Raw genomic sequence first — 13601 nt, forward strand, 5'->3', positions numbered from 1 at the left:
TAAGGGTCCTGGGCCTGAAGGGCAAAGAGTGGGCAAGGTGAACTTTAGGGTGAAGGCCATGTAGGAATCAAATCACATTTTGTCTCAGGCAGAAAAAGACTATTGAGACCCTCAGGAGACAGAGGGCTGAGCGACTTTGTAACTTTCGTCGGGCACGAAGCCTCAGTCCCCAGAAACAACTCGGCTTCCTGCCCAGCAAGGATCTCCCCACCTGGGAACTTGGCTTGCCCAGCAGACGCCAAGAATACCTGCAGCAGCTGAGGAAGCATGTTGTGGAGACCACTAGGTAAGGAAGAATCTGGAGACTGCAGGAAGCAGGCTCTGTGGGAGCTGGGACTGGAATTTGACCATCCAGAGGCTCTTCCATATCCCGGGAAAAATTTAGGTAGGTGAATCTGGGCTAAATGGAAATAGGATGTATAGGAGGGAATGGGGTACAGGGGTGCAGAAGGAGATGGGCAGAGAGAAGTCATGGGAAAGTATTGGAAAGAGAGACTCCTGTCCGTCACACAATCTGTGTGCTGGGGTCTTAGAACGGTCTCTTTAGAAACCTCTCCCAGAATGTAAAATGATGACCCTGTCGGCAACACGAGGTTGTGCTGAGCCAGCAGGGACGGGCAGGACCATACTTCTATGTGCTTGCCATGTGAGAAGGTGTCTTTTCACCTTGTGGACTTCCCTAGAATCCCAGAACCAGCACCAAGATTAGCTCGCCCTCCCTCTGACGTTGAGCTCATGCTTCAAGAGTATCACCGGGCACGTGACGAGGCCAAGGTGGAGTTTGCCCAGGCTCGAGATAGGCTCAAGGAGCGGACTGAACAAGAAAAGATGAGAATTCGACAGCAGATCATCTCCCAGCTGCTGAAGGTGCGGAATGAGGCAGTCCTCTACCTTCAGACAGGCCTGGAACCTGGGCCAGACCTTAGACTCTGGCAGCCTTCATTCTGTTTGTGAGTCTGGCGATCTGCTTCCAGCCCAGAGCCGGACCCTCCTGTTATACTCTCATGGGGCACTGCTGTCCCAGGCCAGAGTGTGAGAGGCAGAGGCTTCTGTGTGGAGTCAGGGACATGGGCAAGGAAGCATGAAGAGCTGTGGCTTCTGGAAAGTAGGTGGGAGGCTACAGCAGGAGGCTCTGGGAGGTAACTGGTGACAGCTGTGGAGGTGACAGGGAAGGGAGAGGATGTGGTAGTGCGGTATCAGCAGAAGCTGGTTCATCTGTCTTCCTCCCAGGAAGAGGAGAAACTGCAGACTCTAGCCAACTCCAGCTCCCTGTACACCAGCTCCAATGGAAGCATATCGTCTGGTTACAACAGCAGCCCAGCCTTCTCAGGCCACCTCCAGTCCCTAGAGGTTTCGGTAAGTGGGCAGACATCAGGAAGCTTCGGAGATGGAAGTGTGTGAGGACCAGCCCTCCCAACGGCTCTGCTGCTGTGAGCCCTTCCCGTGTGGTTTGCTTTAGGTCTGCCGTCCTCTCCTATTCTTGCAGTTCAGTGGTTTGCTTTTTTTTTTTTAAGTTTTGTTTTTGTTTTTATTTATGTGTGTGTGTGTTTGTTTCTGTATATAGGTAGGTACATGTGTGCGAGTGCTGGTGCCCACAGAGGCCAAAGGCCTCAGGTCCCCCTGGAGCTGGAGTTACAGGTAGTTGTGAGCTTTCTAATGTGGGTGCTGGAGATGGAACCTGTGTCTTCTACGAGAGTAGTACACACCTGGGCATGGTGTTACAAACTTTTAATCTTAGCACTCAGGAGGCAGAGGCAGGTGGATATCTGTAAGTTTAAGGCCAGATGGATCTACATCCAGAACAGCCAAGAGCTACAAACTGAGACCCTGTCACAAAACAAAAAACAAAACCAAAAAACAACAACCAACAAACAGTACATGCTCAGTTTTATTTTAGTTTTTTGTTTTGTTGGGTTTTGTCCTTTAAAAAAAAATATTGTTTTGGTTTAGTTGTAGGTTTTTTGTTTATTTTGTATGTATGTATGTATGTATGTATGTATATATGTATGTATTTTGAGACAGGAGCTCACTGTATATATCCGTAGCTGGCTTGGAACTCACTATGTAGATCAGGTTGGCTTTGAACTCAGAAGTTTACCTGCCATTGCCTCTGCCTCCAGAGTGCTGGAATTAAAGGCATGTGGCATCCTACCCAGCAAGATTTATGTTTCTTTTTTGTTTGGGTGTTGCCTGCAGATGTGCCTATGTACCACAAGAGTGCCTGGTGCCTATGGAGATCAGAAGAGGGCATCAGAACCCCTGGGACTGGAGTTACAGATAGTTGTGAACCACCATGTGAATACTGGGTATCAAACCAGGTCCTCTGGAAAGGCAGGCCCCTGCCTCTCCCTACTACCTACCCCTCTCCCCTAGATCCAACCTCCTTCCACTTTCCCTCAGAAAAGAGCAGGCCTCTCAGGGACATCAACCAAACATGGCATAACAAACTTATAATAAGGCCAGACACATAGCATCACATCAAAGCTGGCCGAGGTAATCCACTAGGAGGGAAAAGGTTCCACAAGCAGGCAAAGGAGTCAGGGAGAGCCCTGCTCCCACTGTTAAGATTCCCCAAAGAACCCCAAGCTTCCCAGCCATAACATGTATGCAGAGGACCTAGGGCAGGCTTCTACAGGCTCCCCAATCTCTGTGAGTCCCCACAGTTCCCAGTCAGTTAGTTCTCATGGTGTGTCCCTGACCCTCTGGTTTCCCTGATTCTTTCCTACCCCTTCAAGGACTCCCAGAGCGCCACCAGTGCTTGGCTGAAGTACTCTGCATTTGCTCCCAGTTAATGAATGAAGTCTCTCTGGTCTCTTTGAAAATAGTTCTGCTAAGCTCTGGTCCCAGAACACTGCAGGAAGGACAAACTGTAGGTCTGAGGTCCTGTGGCTGGGTTGGCATCCCAGGGCTGCTTTTAACACTGAGCTGGCTCTCTAGCCCCAACTGAAGCTTTTATTTTATCCTAAATAGGAGATGCTATTATAGGACAAGGTAGTAAGTGAAATGGTGTTGCGTTTACACTGTTTAGAGATTTAAGACTGTTAGAGATAGAAATATTAAGCATCTTATTTTATGTTCACTGTTGTTGCCCTAAGCTAACTGAAGGAATGCTAAGCCATCATAAACTGGTTTGTCCACATCCACAAGGTCAATGACACCCTGAAGAGACTGAACTGAGATTAGAGGGATGAGATTCAGAACAACTGAGTAGTGCTAGTGTTGGGAGAGAGGCAGCCTAAGAAGGGAGGCTCAGAGGAGAGTGTGAAGAGCTAAGCAGGAGCGGAGTGGAGAGCGAGGTGTGTGAGTGGCAGGAGAGTGCACTGAGAACTCTGGCCACTTTCTGGACTGATGATGTTACTTCACAGAAAGGAATTTTGTTTTGTTTTGTTTTGTTTTTCTCTTTTCTTTTTTTTTCTTTTTCCTTTTTTTGGTTTTTCGAGACAGGGTTTCTCTGTATAGCCCTGGCTGTCCTGGAACTCACTCTGTAGACCAGGCTGGCCTTGAACTCAGAAATCCACCTGCCTCTGTCTCCCAAGTGCTGGGCTTAAAGGTGTGCACCACCACCGCCCGGCAGGAATTTTTTAAAAGTTGTTGAAGTGATAGAAAACACACGTACTCATGTGCACACACACACACACACACACACACACACACACACACACACACACGCACACATCTATATACATATAATAGAACAAATGGATTGCAGGTGAGAAGGACAAGAACAGCCATGGAAGACCTCTCAGATAACTCTGGCAGAAGTGAGCAAGATGGCTATTGCATGGTTTGGACATTTTCAGATGATCAGATATGGGTGCAAGGAGAAGAGCAGATGCTTGGTGACTGACAGAGCTGAGAACAGCACACACACATTTGCTGATTGCTAGTGATTATGTGAGGTGGATATTTGGGTGCACATATTACAATGCATGTGTGGACATCACAGGGACAACTTTGTGGAGTTGGTTCTCTCTTTCCATCTTTATGTGGATTCTGGGGATTAAACTCAAGTCTCTCGGCTTATATGGAAAGTGTCTACCTGCTCAGCCCTGAACTTTCATTTGACCTAAGAAGTTGAGGTGATGGCCATGACAGCAGTGAAGGGTGCTGGAAAATGATCATGTTTTGTGGGGGTAAAGTTGTGAGTTTGATATTGACTTACTGGGTTGAAGGGGTTTCTGAAGAATCCATCTTTGAATCAAAAAGGCAGCTGGAAACATGGATGCTCCAAGGAAAGTCTGGCTGGAGATAAATATTTAAAGTTCATATTAGAAATTAAAATGTACATAGTAAAGAATAATATCTAAATTGTGGCATTTGCCATGTAACATGAAGGTACATGTTTTCCTTACCCACAAATATGTGTGTGTGTGTGTGTGTGTGTGTGTGTGTGTGTGTATGTGTGTGTGTATGATGATGGTATATGAATATGTACCACCTTAGCCAGGGTGATATATTTGCTGAGGTCTGTGTACATCCATGTAAATGAATATGCACATGGATAGAAACATGCTGGACCTGGGCTGGCAGGGTGGCTCAGGGGATAAAGGGCTTGTTGTCATGCCTGATGACCTGAGTTTCCCCACACACAGTGGAGGAGAGAACCAATTCCTGCAAAGTTGTCCTCTGACCTCCACCCCCCCACACACCCAGACATACGAGAGAGCAAGAGGGGGAGGGGAGCAGACAGACAGACAGATAGACATTTTAAAAATGTGATTAAAACAGGGAATATGACAGGGTTTTCCCCCCTTAAAAATATCTTTGGATTTTATTGCCTGCCAGTAAATTTATACCAGATCAGTCTTTATCATAACTGAATAGTATTCATTTTTCTTTTTTATTGTCCTTAGTAGGATGTTTTGTATAGATAATATATTCATGTAGTAGAAGAGCCAAAACATTTAAATGTATCTTCCACTTCTTTTTTTTTTTTTTTTTTTTTTCGAGACAGGGTTTCTCTGTGTAGCCCTGGCTGTCCTGGAACTCACTCTGTAGACCAGGCTGACCTCGAACTCAGAGATCTGCCTGCCTCTGCCTCCCAAGTGCTGGGATTAAAGGTGTGCGCCACCACCGCCTGGCTCCACTTTGTTTTTAAAACAGGGTCTCACTATAGATCTCTGGCTGGCCTAGATCTTCCTATGGAGACTAGGCTGGCCTCAACCTCACAGAAATTCACCCGTCTCTGCCTCCTTAGTGCTGGGATTAAAGGCATGTACCACCATACCTAGTTATCTCCATTTATTTTTATTTACTTATTTTTACCACTGTTTTTGAGACAGCTCCGGCTGTCTTGGGACTCTATGTAGAGCAAGCTGGTCTTGAATCACTGCCTCCCTAGCCCTAGGATTAAAGGTGTGTGCCACCATACCCAGTCACCCCAGTTTTTAAACAGTAAGTAGAAAAATACCACATCCTTGGTTTGAGGCAGGGCAGTTCTCATGTATTTCTAGGCTGACTTCTAGCTCAATGCCAAGGATGCTTTTGAACTTTTTTGTGGTTTGTCTGTCTGTCTGTCTGTCTGTCTTCCTTTCTTTTTTTTTTTTAAAGATTTAGTTTTTTATTTATATGAGTACATTGTAGCTGTCTTCATACACACACTAGAAGAGTGCATAGGATCCCATTACAGATGGTTGTGATCTACCATATGGTTGGTGGGAATTGAACTCAGGACCTCTGGACGAGCAGTCAGTACTCTTAACTCCTGAGCCATCTCTCTAGCCCCTTTTGTGGTTTTTGAGTCAGGTTTTCTCCCTGTAGCCCTGGCTATCCTGAAACTCACCCTGTACACTACATTGGCCTCAGACTCAAAGGTCTACCTCTCAAGTGATGGCATTGAAGGCATGCACCACTACTTCCGAGCTTGAGCTTTGCTTTATTCTTTTATGAAATCACATATATGTGTGTATATGCAGTGCTTGAATCATTTTTCCCCCAGTATCCTGTCTTACCTTTCTCATACAGCCAACCCCATTCTTGCCACCAAGTCACCCTCATACTTTGTGTGTGTTTTGAGAAGCAGTAAGTTAGTTAGGGTTACTCCTAGGAGCTTGGGGAGGGCTTGTTTTCAGGAGCATGGGCTCCCAAGCAGCGGCTGCCTCACTGAAGCAAACCCTCCTTCATCAACCATTACCCACACATAGACTCTCAGGAGGGTATCCTGTGTTCTTCCTCACCTCATGACAAGATGTTGGTAGGCCTACTCCCTGCCAGTAGTCAAAGTTCAGGACTGCAATAGCCATGGCCTGCTTGGAAGTCAGCATTCTGCACCACTTCTCTTCGTCTGCCTCTTCCATTCCTCCTGTCCATTCTTCCATGATGTTCCCTGAGCAGATATGGCTGAGCACACAACAATCACTCATTCATAGTTTGACCAGAGTTATGAGCCTGCTGTCACTGCTACCCAGGGTGACATTTTGGGTTTTCACACAGCAGAGAGAGTGTGTAGTACTTGTTACTGTGCTTGGCTTATTTAATATGATGTCTTCCAGTTCTATTAATTTTTGACACAGATAACAAAGTTTTATTTTTCTTTATGACCAGAGAGTATTGCATTGTGCATATAAATGACATTCTCTTTGTCACTCATCAGACAGTCACATAGCTCTTGTAAGTAAAGCTCCTTTGTATTATGTGCAGTCAATATACTCATGTGCATTCCTACCAAAATAGTACGAGTCCTTTTTCCTCCATGTACTCAACAGCATTTGTCTTTATACATGTGATAGCCATTCTAACCAGAATGAGATGGGATATAATTATAGTTTTGATTTGCATTTCCCCAGTGACTAATAGTGAAATTTTTTTTCATATGTGTTGGTCATTTGTTAAATCTTCTTTTGAGACATACCTGTTTAGATCACTTGCCTACTTTCACAGTTGGATTACTCAGTTTTATGTTAAATGTTCTTAGTCTAGATATTTTTATCCATTGTTTTTAAAAACTGAATCCCAGCCCTTTGATTTGACCAGTGAAGTCTCAGGAGCCAGATACTGGGAGGAAACCTGCTAGCTCAGAGGGGCAGAAAAAACACCCAGCTGACCCAGAGAGGAAAAGTCTCTTCTCCGTGCTCTCTTAAATACCCTCAAACTCAAAAACCTTCCTGTTTATTTACTTATGCTCTGCCTCTTGACCTAGGATTGACTTTATTGCTGGGCCACACCACAAGTACTTGTTTGTAACAAACAGAAAGCTCTTAGACAAAAGGTGTGTGCTAGGGCTGAGCCACAACACAACGAGGTTTTTCTAGTTCATGATCTTAGGGTTCAAACAAAATGTGATAAACTATCCTGTAACATTAATCTTTTGTGAGATGGATAGCAGATGCATTCTTAATTCTCTAAATTGTCTTTTTTATGTATGTGAGTACATTGTCACTGTCTTCAGACGCACCAGAAGAAAGCATCAGATCCCATTACAGATGGCTGTGAGCCACAATGTGATTGCTGGGAACTGAACTCAGGTCCTCTGGAGGAGCGGTCAGTGCTCTGAACCACTGAGCCATCTCTGCAGCCCTCTATGTTGTTTTTCTGCTAGTAATTTTCTTTGCTGTACAAAAGCTTTTACATGTGATTGGTCTCAACTGTCAATTATAATTAATCAATCAATTAATTTTGGGGGGGACAGGGTTACTCCATATCGCCCTGGCTACCCTGGAACTCATTCTAGACTTGGCTGGCCTAGAACTTAGAGATCTGCCTGTCTTTGAGGCCTCAGGAGTGTTGGGATTAAAGGTGTGCACCACCATTGTCCAGCTGCACTGTCAATTTTAAAATTTTGTAGATATGTCTAGAAAATCACTGTGTCCATTTTGAAGTATTTCCTTTGTTTTCTTATAGTAATTTCACAGTTTCAAGTCTTTCACTAAGGTCTTTGGTCCAAAGCCTGGCAGGGTGATACACACATGTAATCCCAGCTGTTGGAATGTTGAGGAAAGAAAATCAGGAGTTCTAGATTACCTTTGGTATAAAAAAGATACTCTCAGGAAACAAACCCATTTTGAGTTGATTTTGTGCTGATGAGATGAGGGTCTTGATTCAGCCTTCTGCATGTAGGTTTCCACTCTTCCCAGTGGTATCCGTTCAGCTGCACTCTCTGGTGTTTGTTTGGGGACCTTTGTGAAGCATCAGTTGGCTGTGGATATAAGATTTATTTCTGGATTTTTAATGGTCTGTGTATTTTTATGTCAATACCACACAGTTTTTGTTCCTGTGGTTCTGTAGTATGTCTTGAAATCAAGTATTGTGAAGCTTCCAGCTTTTTATTCAGATCGGTTTGGAGTACTTTACATTTCCATGTGTTTTTCTGTTTCTATGAAAAAATGGCATTGACATTTTGATGTGAAATTTGCTGAATCTGTAGACTGTTTTGAGTGTCATGGACATAACTCTTTAAAATAGTGAACTTTTGGGAGATATTTCCATATTTGAACTTAAAGACTTAAATTTTTTTTTCACTTATGTGTATGTGTGTTTGTAAATGTGTGCATGAGATCCTCTGGATCTGGGTACAGTAGATATGGGTGTGGAAACTGAACTAGGGTCCTTTGGAAGATCAATGTCCTTAACCTCTGAAGCATCTCTGAATGCTGATCTTAAATTCCTTTCTTCAGTGTTTTACAATTTTCATTGTGTGGGTATTTGACTTTGTCAGTTAAGTTTATTCTTAGCCACAAAATAAATAAATGAGATACCTGTTGTGGGTGGGATTGTTTTTATGATTTGTTTTTAATGGTGTAGAAATGGAGATAGAGACAGTTATAAACTGTCACATGAGGACTGAGAACTGAATTGGAGCCCTCTGGAAGAGCAGCACATGCTTTTTGTTTTGTTGAGATAGGGTCTCACTATGTAACTCTGGCTATCTAGACCATGCTGGCCTTGAACTCAGATATCTGCCTGCCTCTGCCTCCCAAATGCTGGAGCATGTTCCACTATACCTGGCCAAAGAGCATGCTCTTAACTGCTGAGCCGTTTTTCCAGCTCCTCAGTGTATTCTTGTATTCTGTATTTTGAGAACGTTAGCATCTGTATTCATCAGAGGGGTTGGCCTATAGTTGTGCTATTATGTCCTTATACTGGCTTCCTAGAATGAGTGAAATTATGTTCCTTTCCTTTCTATTTTATGGAACAGTTTGAAGAGCATTGGCATTAACTTCAAAAGTTTGATGGAATTAGGTAATGAAAGTCATCCAGTCTCGGACTTTTCTTTGTTGGGAGATTCTTTGTTGCTGTTTCATTCTTGTTGCTTATTATAGATGTTTCTTTTCTTTTTTTAAATATTTATTTATTTATTTTATGTATGTGAGTACACTGTAGCTGTCTTCAGACACACCAGAATAGGGTATTAGATACCATTACAGATGGTTGTGAGCCACCATGTGGTTGCTGGGAATTGAACTCAGGACCTCTGTCAGAACTCTTAACCGCGGAGCCATCTCTCTAGCCCCCATAGATCTGTTTCTTAATGCCCATTTGATTTCATTTTGGTTGGCCATGTGTATCTATGCAGACGTAGATTTTCCAGCTTTTAGGAATCTATTCCTCCATGATCCTCTGGATTTTACTGGTGCCTGGTACTCTCCCCTTTTCATTTAGTAATTTAGGACAGCTTTCTGAACTACAGTATCCTCTCTTTCCCTCGGTGTCAGACTTGTTTGAATCAGTCACTGTACTAGACCAGGTCTTGTTCACAAGGTGGCTTCCCTTGCTATACCATGGAATGTCTGTGGGGCCCCAGTGATGGGGTCAGGACTCTCTGATTCCCAGAGTAGGAGGTCCATTATCAAAATGGCTTCTGTCGACAACTCCCTGAGGATGACTAGGATTTGAAATAAACCCTTTTCCAAAGCCAGGCCATGATGATTCCAGGTTCTGTATCTATCTAGGTTATAAACCTGTGAGCGTTGTGGGTCTTCCCAGTAGCCAGGCTTGTCCCATTTCCACTGATGGGTTTTCCTGGACTCTTGTTTACTCTTTACCCCTGCAGAAGGGAAACTCTTCCTGGGCAATAGAACTCAGACAAGTGCTGGGATATTTTGTTTCTCCTGCTGTGGTTCTGCCTCAGGTCTCCTTCTGCCACTGTGAGGAAAGACATGCTTTACCGTGTATGGCCCATTGCTGAGGCTCACTCTCTCTCCCCCTGCTGCTGAGGCCTGCGGGTGGGGCGCGTTAGTCAAAAAGGAGGCAATGTATAAATGAGATATTTTATTGTAGGAAAGAGAAAATAGGCCAGTCAAGTAGAGAGAAGGAAAGGAGAGGAAGGAGAAAGAGAGAGAGAAAGAAAGAAAGGAGAAGAAGAAAGCAGGAGAGCAAGAAAGCAAGAGAAGAGAACAAAGAGCAGGAAAAGAGAAGAGGCAAAGAGCAAGAGAGAGGAGGAAGAGGGAGAGAGGAAGAAAAGCAAGAGAGAGACAGAGAACAAGAAAGCAGAGGAAGAGGGCAAGAGAGCAAGAGCATGAGAGGAAAGAGCAAGAGAGGGACAAAGAGCAAGAGCAAGAAGAAGGGGCAAACTGCCCCTTTTATTGTATGGGGTGTGGCATGCCTGGCTGTGGTCAGATGACTGGGGATAGGGTCCAGCTAGAATGCCGGGAGCTTGGGGCATTGTCTGCCTGATAGAGCACACATCTCCTGCAGGGGGCAGCTGTGAGGAGTTGTGACTGAAACAGAAGCCAAAGACTCAGAAGCTATAGCCGAGCTCCTTCTGCCCTCTGCAGTCAAAGACTGCCCACTGAGGCTCCAGGGCTCAAGGCCAATTACTTGACTGAACCCAAGTTGCCTGAACAGACCACTGCCCCACAATGCCCCACAAAGACATTGTTCTTTGGAATGTGAAATGTGAAGATACAATCTGCTGCTTTGTATTTGTGGAGGAACAGGTGGACCAACACCAGGTCCAAAATGTTTGTTCTCAGGTCACATGTGCCACATTGCACACAGTCAGCAATAATGAGGCTATCATATTGGATAGTCCTCTCTAGGTTTCTTTAGGACTATTGGCATGTCATTGTCAAATCCTAGATATCTTACCACGCCCTATGTGCTCCTGCCCTGTAGCAGCATTAGCTAGATCTTACCTTTTTCCAGACATTAGCAGGATACATCTAGTATTTTACCACCTAAGTTTCACACTAGGTTTTCATCTTTTTTTTTAAAGATTTATTTATTTATTATATGTAAATACAATGTAGCTGTCTTCAGACTCTCCAGAAGAGGGAGTCAGATCTCTCCTTGTGGATGGTTGTGAGCTACCATGGGATTGCTGGGATTTGAATTCAGGATCTTCAGAAGAGCAGTTGGTACTCTTAACCACTCAGCCATCTTTCTAGCCCCACACTAGATTTTAAACTGATATATATTTTACAGTAAGGGAACATATGATTTTCTAGAGCATTATTTTTCTGTCTTTGGAGAATGCCATCTTGCTCATCTATTTATTTGTTCCTATTGGCTAATATGAAACTATTCTTGCATTCTTAGGATTCTCTAAAAACATACTGAATCCTTGTGCACATGATGCATTATTATTTTAATGTGCTGTTGCAGTCTGCTAATATTTTTAACATTTTTACATATTTTAAATTTTCTATAATTTTTGGTAGCAGAAATGTTTAATTTGCATACTAATCAGTGTTTTCCTGCTTTGACTTTTTAAAAATTTTAATAATGCTACAGTATTGTCTTTGACCCATAAAGCATAAAGGATTTATTTGGTCTGATCTATAAAATAGGCCTCTGATATAATAATCCCTGCCCCAAATGCCTACCCAGTTTTTGATTCAATATTAATTCATGATTATAGCTGGAAATGATCACCTAGGGCATTGAACCTCCAGATGTCAGTTTGTAGTTGAGGAGCACAGGGAGGAATTGGGGAGCATGGGGAATGGGGGAACACATCTTGATGAGCGCGCGTGACAGCCTGCAGGAAGATGGGGCTGGCAAACATCTTGGTACCCTTCAGTATTGTGGTTTTTGGAGGAGTGGGAGAGTAAATGGTTCTAGGTTCTGGCAGGTACTGTGCAGGTGAGAGGGAGGAGGTGACAGATGGGACACTGGCTTCAGGAAGCTCAGTGCTGAGAAGACATCCTTGTGCTTGAATGCTAGTAATATCTAATGATGAGAGAGAGGTGGGGGTAAATGGAGAGAAGTGATTAGGTGAAAGGGCTCCTAAAGGTTACAGAGCTAAGAACTATTTGGGACTATTGCAGCAGGAGGGATGAGGAAGAAAGGAGGTAGAACTGTTTATTTAGCATGTACATATGTATGCATATACCATGTCACACATTTGGAGGTCAGAAGACAGCTTTCAGTACTGGTTCTGAACCAGGGACTCTGATTCTCAGGCTTGGTGGCAGGCCCCTTTACCTGGTGAGTCATCTCACTGGCTCGTGTTTTTGTTCCACCAAAGAGGTGGCTGACGCAGTGTGCTAACCCAAGACAGCAGAGACCCAGAAGCTCTGCTCCTAGAGTAGGACTTCTGGCTCAGTATGGCACCTGGCCAGGGCCAAAGTCTGCTGTTCAGAGCTCATTGCTTCTTCCTCATCTCCCCTTCACTTTGACTTTATTATCCACACTAAACCCCTTATATTAGTCAGGGCTCTCTTGAGTCACAGAACTCTTATAGTAGTCTCTATACAGTAAGGGAATCTGTTGATGACTTACAGTCTGTAGTCCAGCAGCAGCTGTGAATAGAAGTCCAAGGATCTAGCAGTTGCTCAGTCCCACAAGGCAAGCAAGTGAAGAAGAGAGCACATCTTCCTTCTTCGAATGTCCTTATGTAGGTCACCAGCAGAAGGTGTGACCCAGATTCAAGGTGTGTACCACCATGCCTGGATCTGGGATTTGCTTTGTCCCAGATGACCTTGAACTCAGAGATCTTCCTGTCTTAATCTTCTGGGACTCATAGCCACTATGCCTTAAGATCTCCATGCCAAGATCCAGGTTAGAAACTTGTATCTCCCAGCCTCCAGATTAGGATCACAGGTGAGCCTTCCAATTGTGGATTGTAATTCATTCAAGATATATACTCCAGTGATGGTCTCCCTTCCTGCTGCCACTGTGGTACAGAGTACACACTGACCCTGGAGTCTGCCCATTTGGTAGAGGGCCTGCACAAGTTATTTCTCTGCTGGAGAAATGAGCCAATTTAAGGCAGATTAGAGTATATATAAAGGCAGGTTTATTGGGAGACTTCTCTTTGGCACATGCCCACTGAGAAAGGAGAGAGGAGGGTAGGTGTGAGAGACCAAAATGTCAGAGTAGAGGTAGGGTATGCCAGGTAGGAAGTGAAGGATGCTGGGAGAACCTGGAGGCCAGGTCTGCTTTAGTATGTAAAATATGCACCTCAGCCCCTCGTCCCAGGTCTGAAACCCAACAGGCCCCATGCCCAGGTCCTGGCTATCCTGGTTGCTGTGGCAGCTGATCTGCAGTGAAGGTTTTCTAGCTGGTGTGTATTGTTGTAACATCTTGAGTCTTAGTTACTGTTCTATTGCTATGAGGAGAGACACCATGACCAAAGCAACTCTTAAAGAAGCAAGCATTATAGCCGGGCGTGGTGGCGCACGTCTTTAATCCCAGCACTTGGGAGGCAGAGGCAGGCGGAT

The 13601-nt window shown here is 44.3% G+C and overlaps 1 protein-coding gene across 4 annotated transcripts in view; it reads left to right on the plus strand.

Annotated features, from left to right (window-relative positions):
* The window catches only part of Stard9 (StAR related lipid transfer domain containing 9), an 89833-nt gene that overhangs the window by 73376 nt on the left and 2856 nt on the right, over positions 1 to 13601 (plus strand). For all 4 annotated transcript variants that reach the window (XR_004118805.1, XM_031371569.1, XM_031371570.1 and 1 more), the window contains 3 exons: positions 89 to 286; positions 684 to 867; positions 1231 to 1356. Coding sequence is in view for 3 of the 4 variants with exons in the window: in XM_031371569.1 (XP_031227429.1) it covers positions 89 to 286; positions 684 to 867; positions 1231 to 1356 (508 nt within the window). In the remaining variant the exon portion in view is untranslated. The remainder of the gene's footprint in view (positions 1 to 88; positions 287 to 683; positions 868 to 1230; positions 1357 to 13601) is intronic.

The sequence above is a fragment of the Mastomys coucha genome, unplaced genomic scaffold (assembly GCF_008632895.1).
Source record: "Mastomys coucha isolate ucsf_1 unplaced genomic scaffold, UCSF_Mcou_1 pScaffold15, whole genome shotgun sequence".
NCBI classification, from domain to species: Eukaryota; Metazoa; Chordata; class Mammalia; order Rodentia; family Muridae; genus Mastomys; species Mastomys coucha.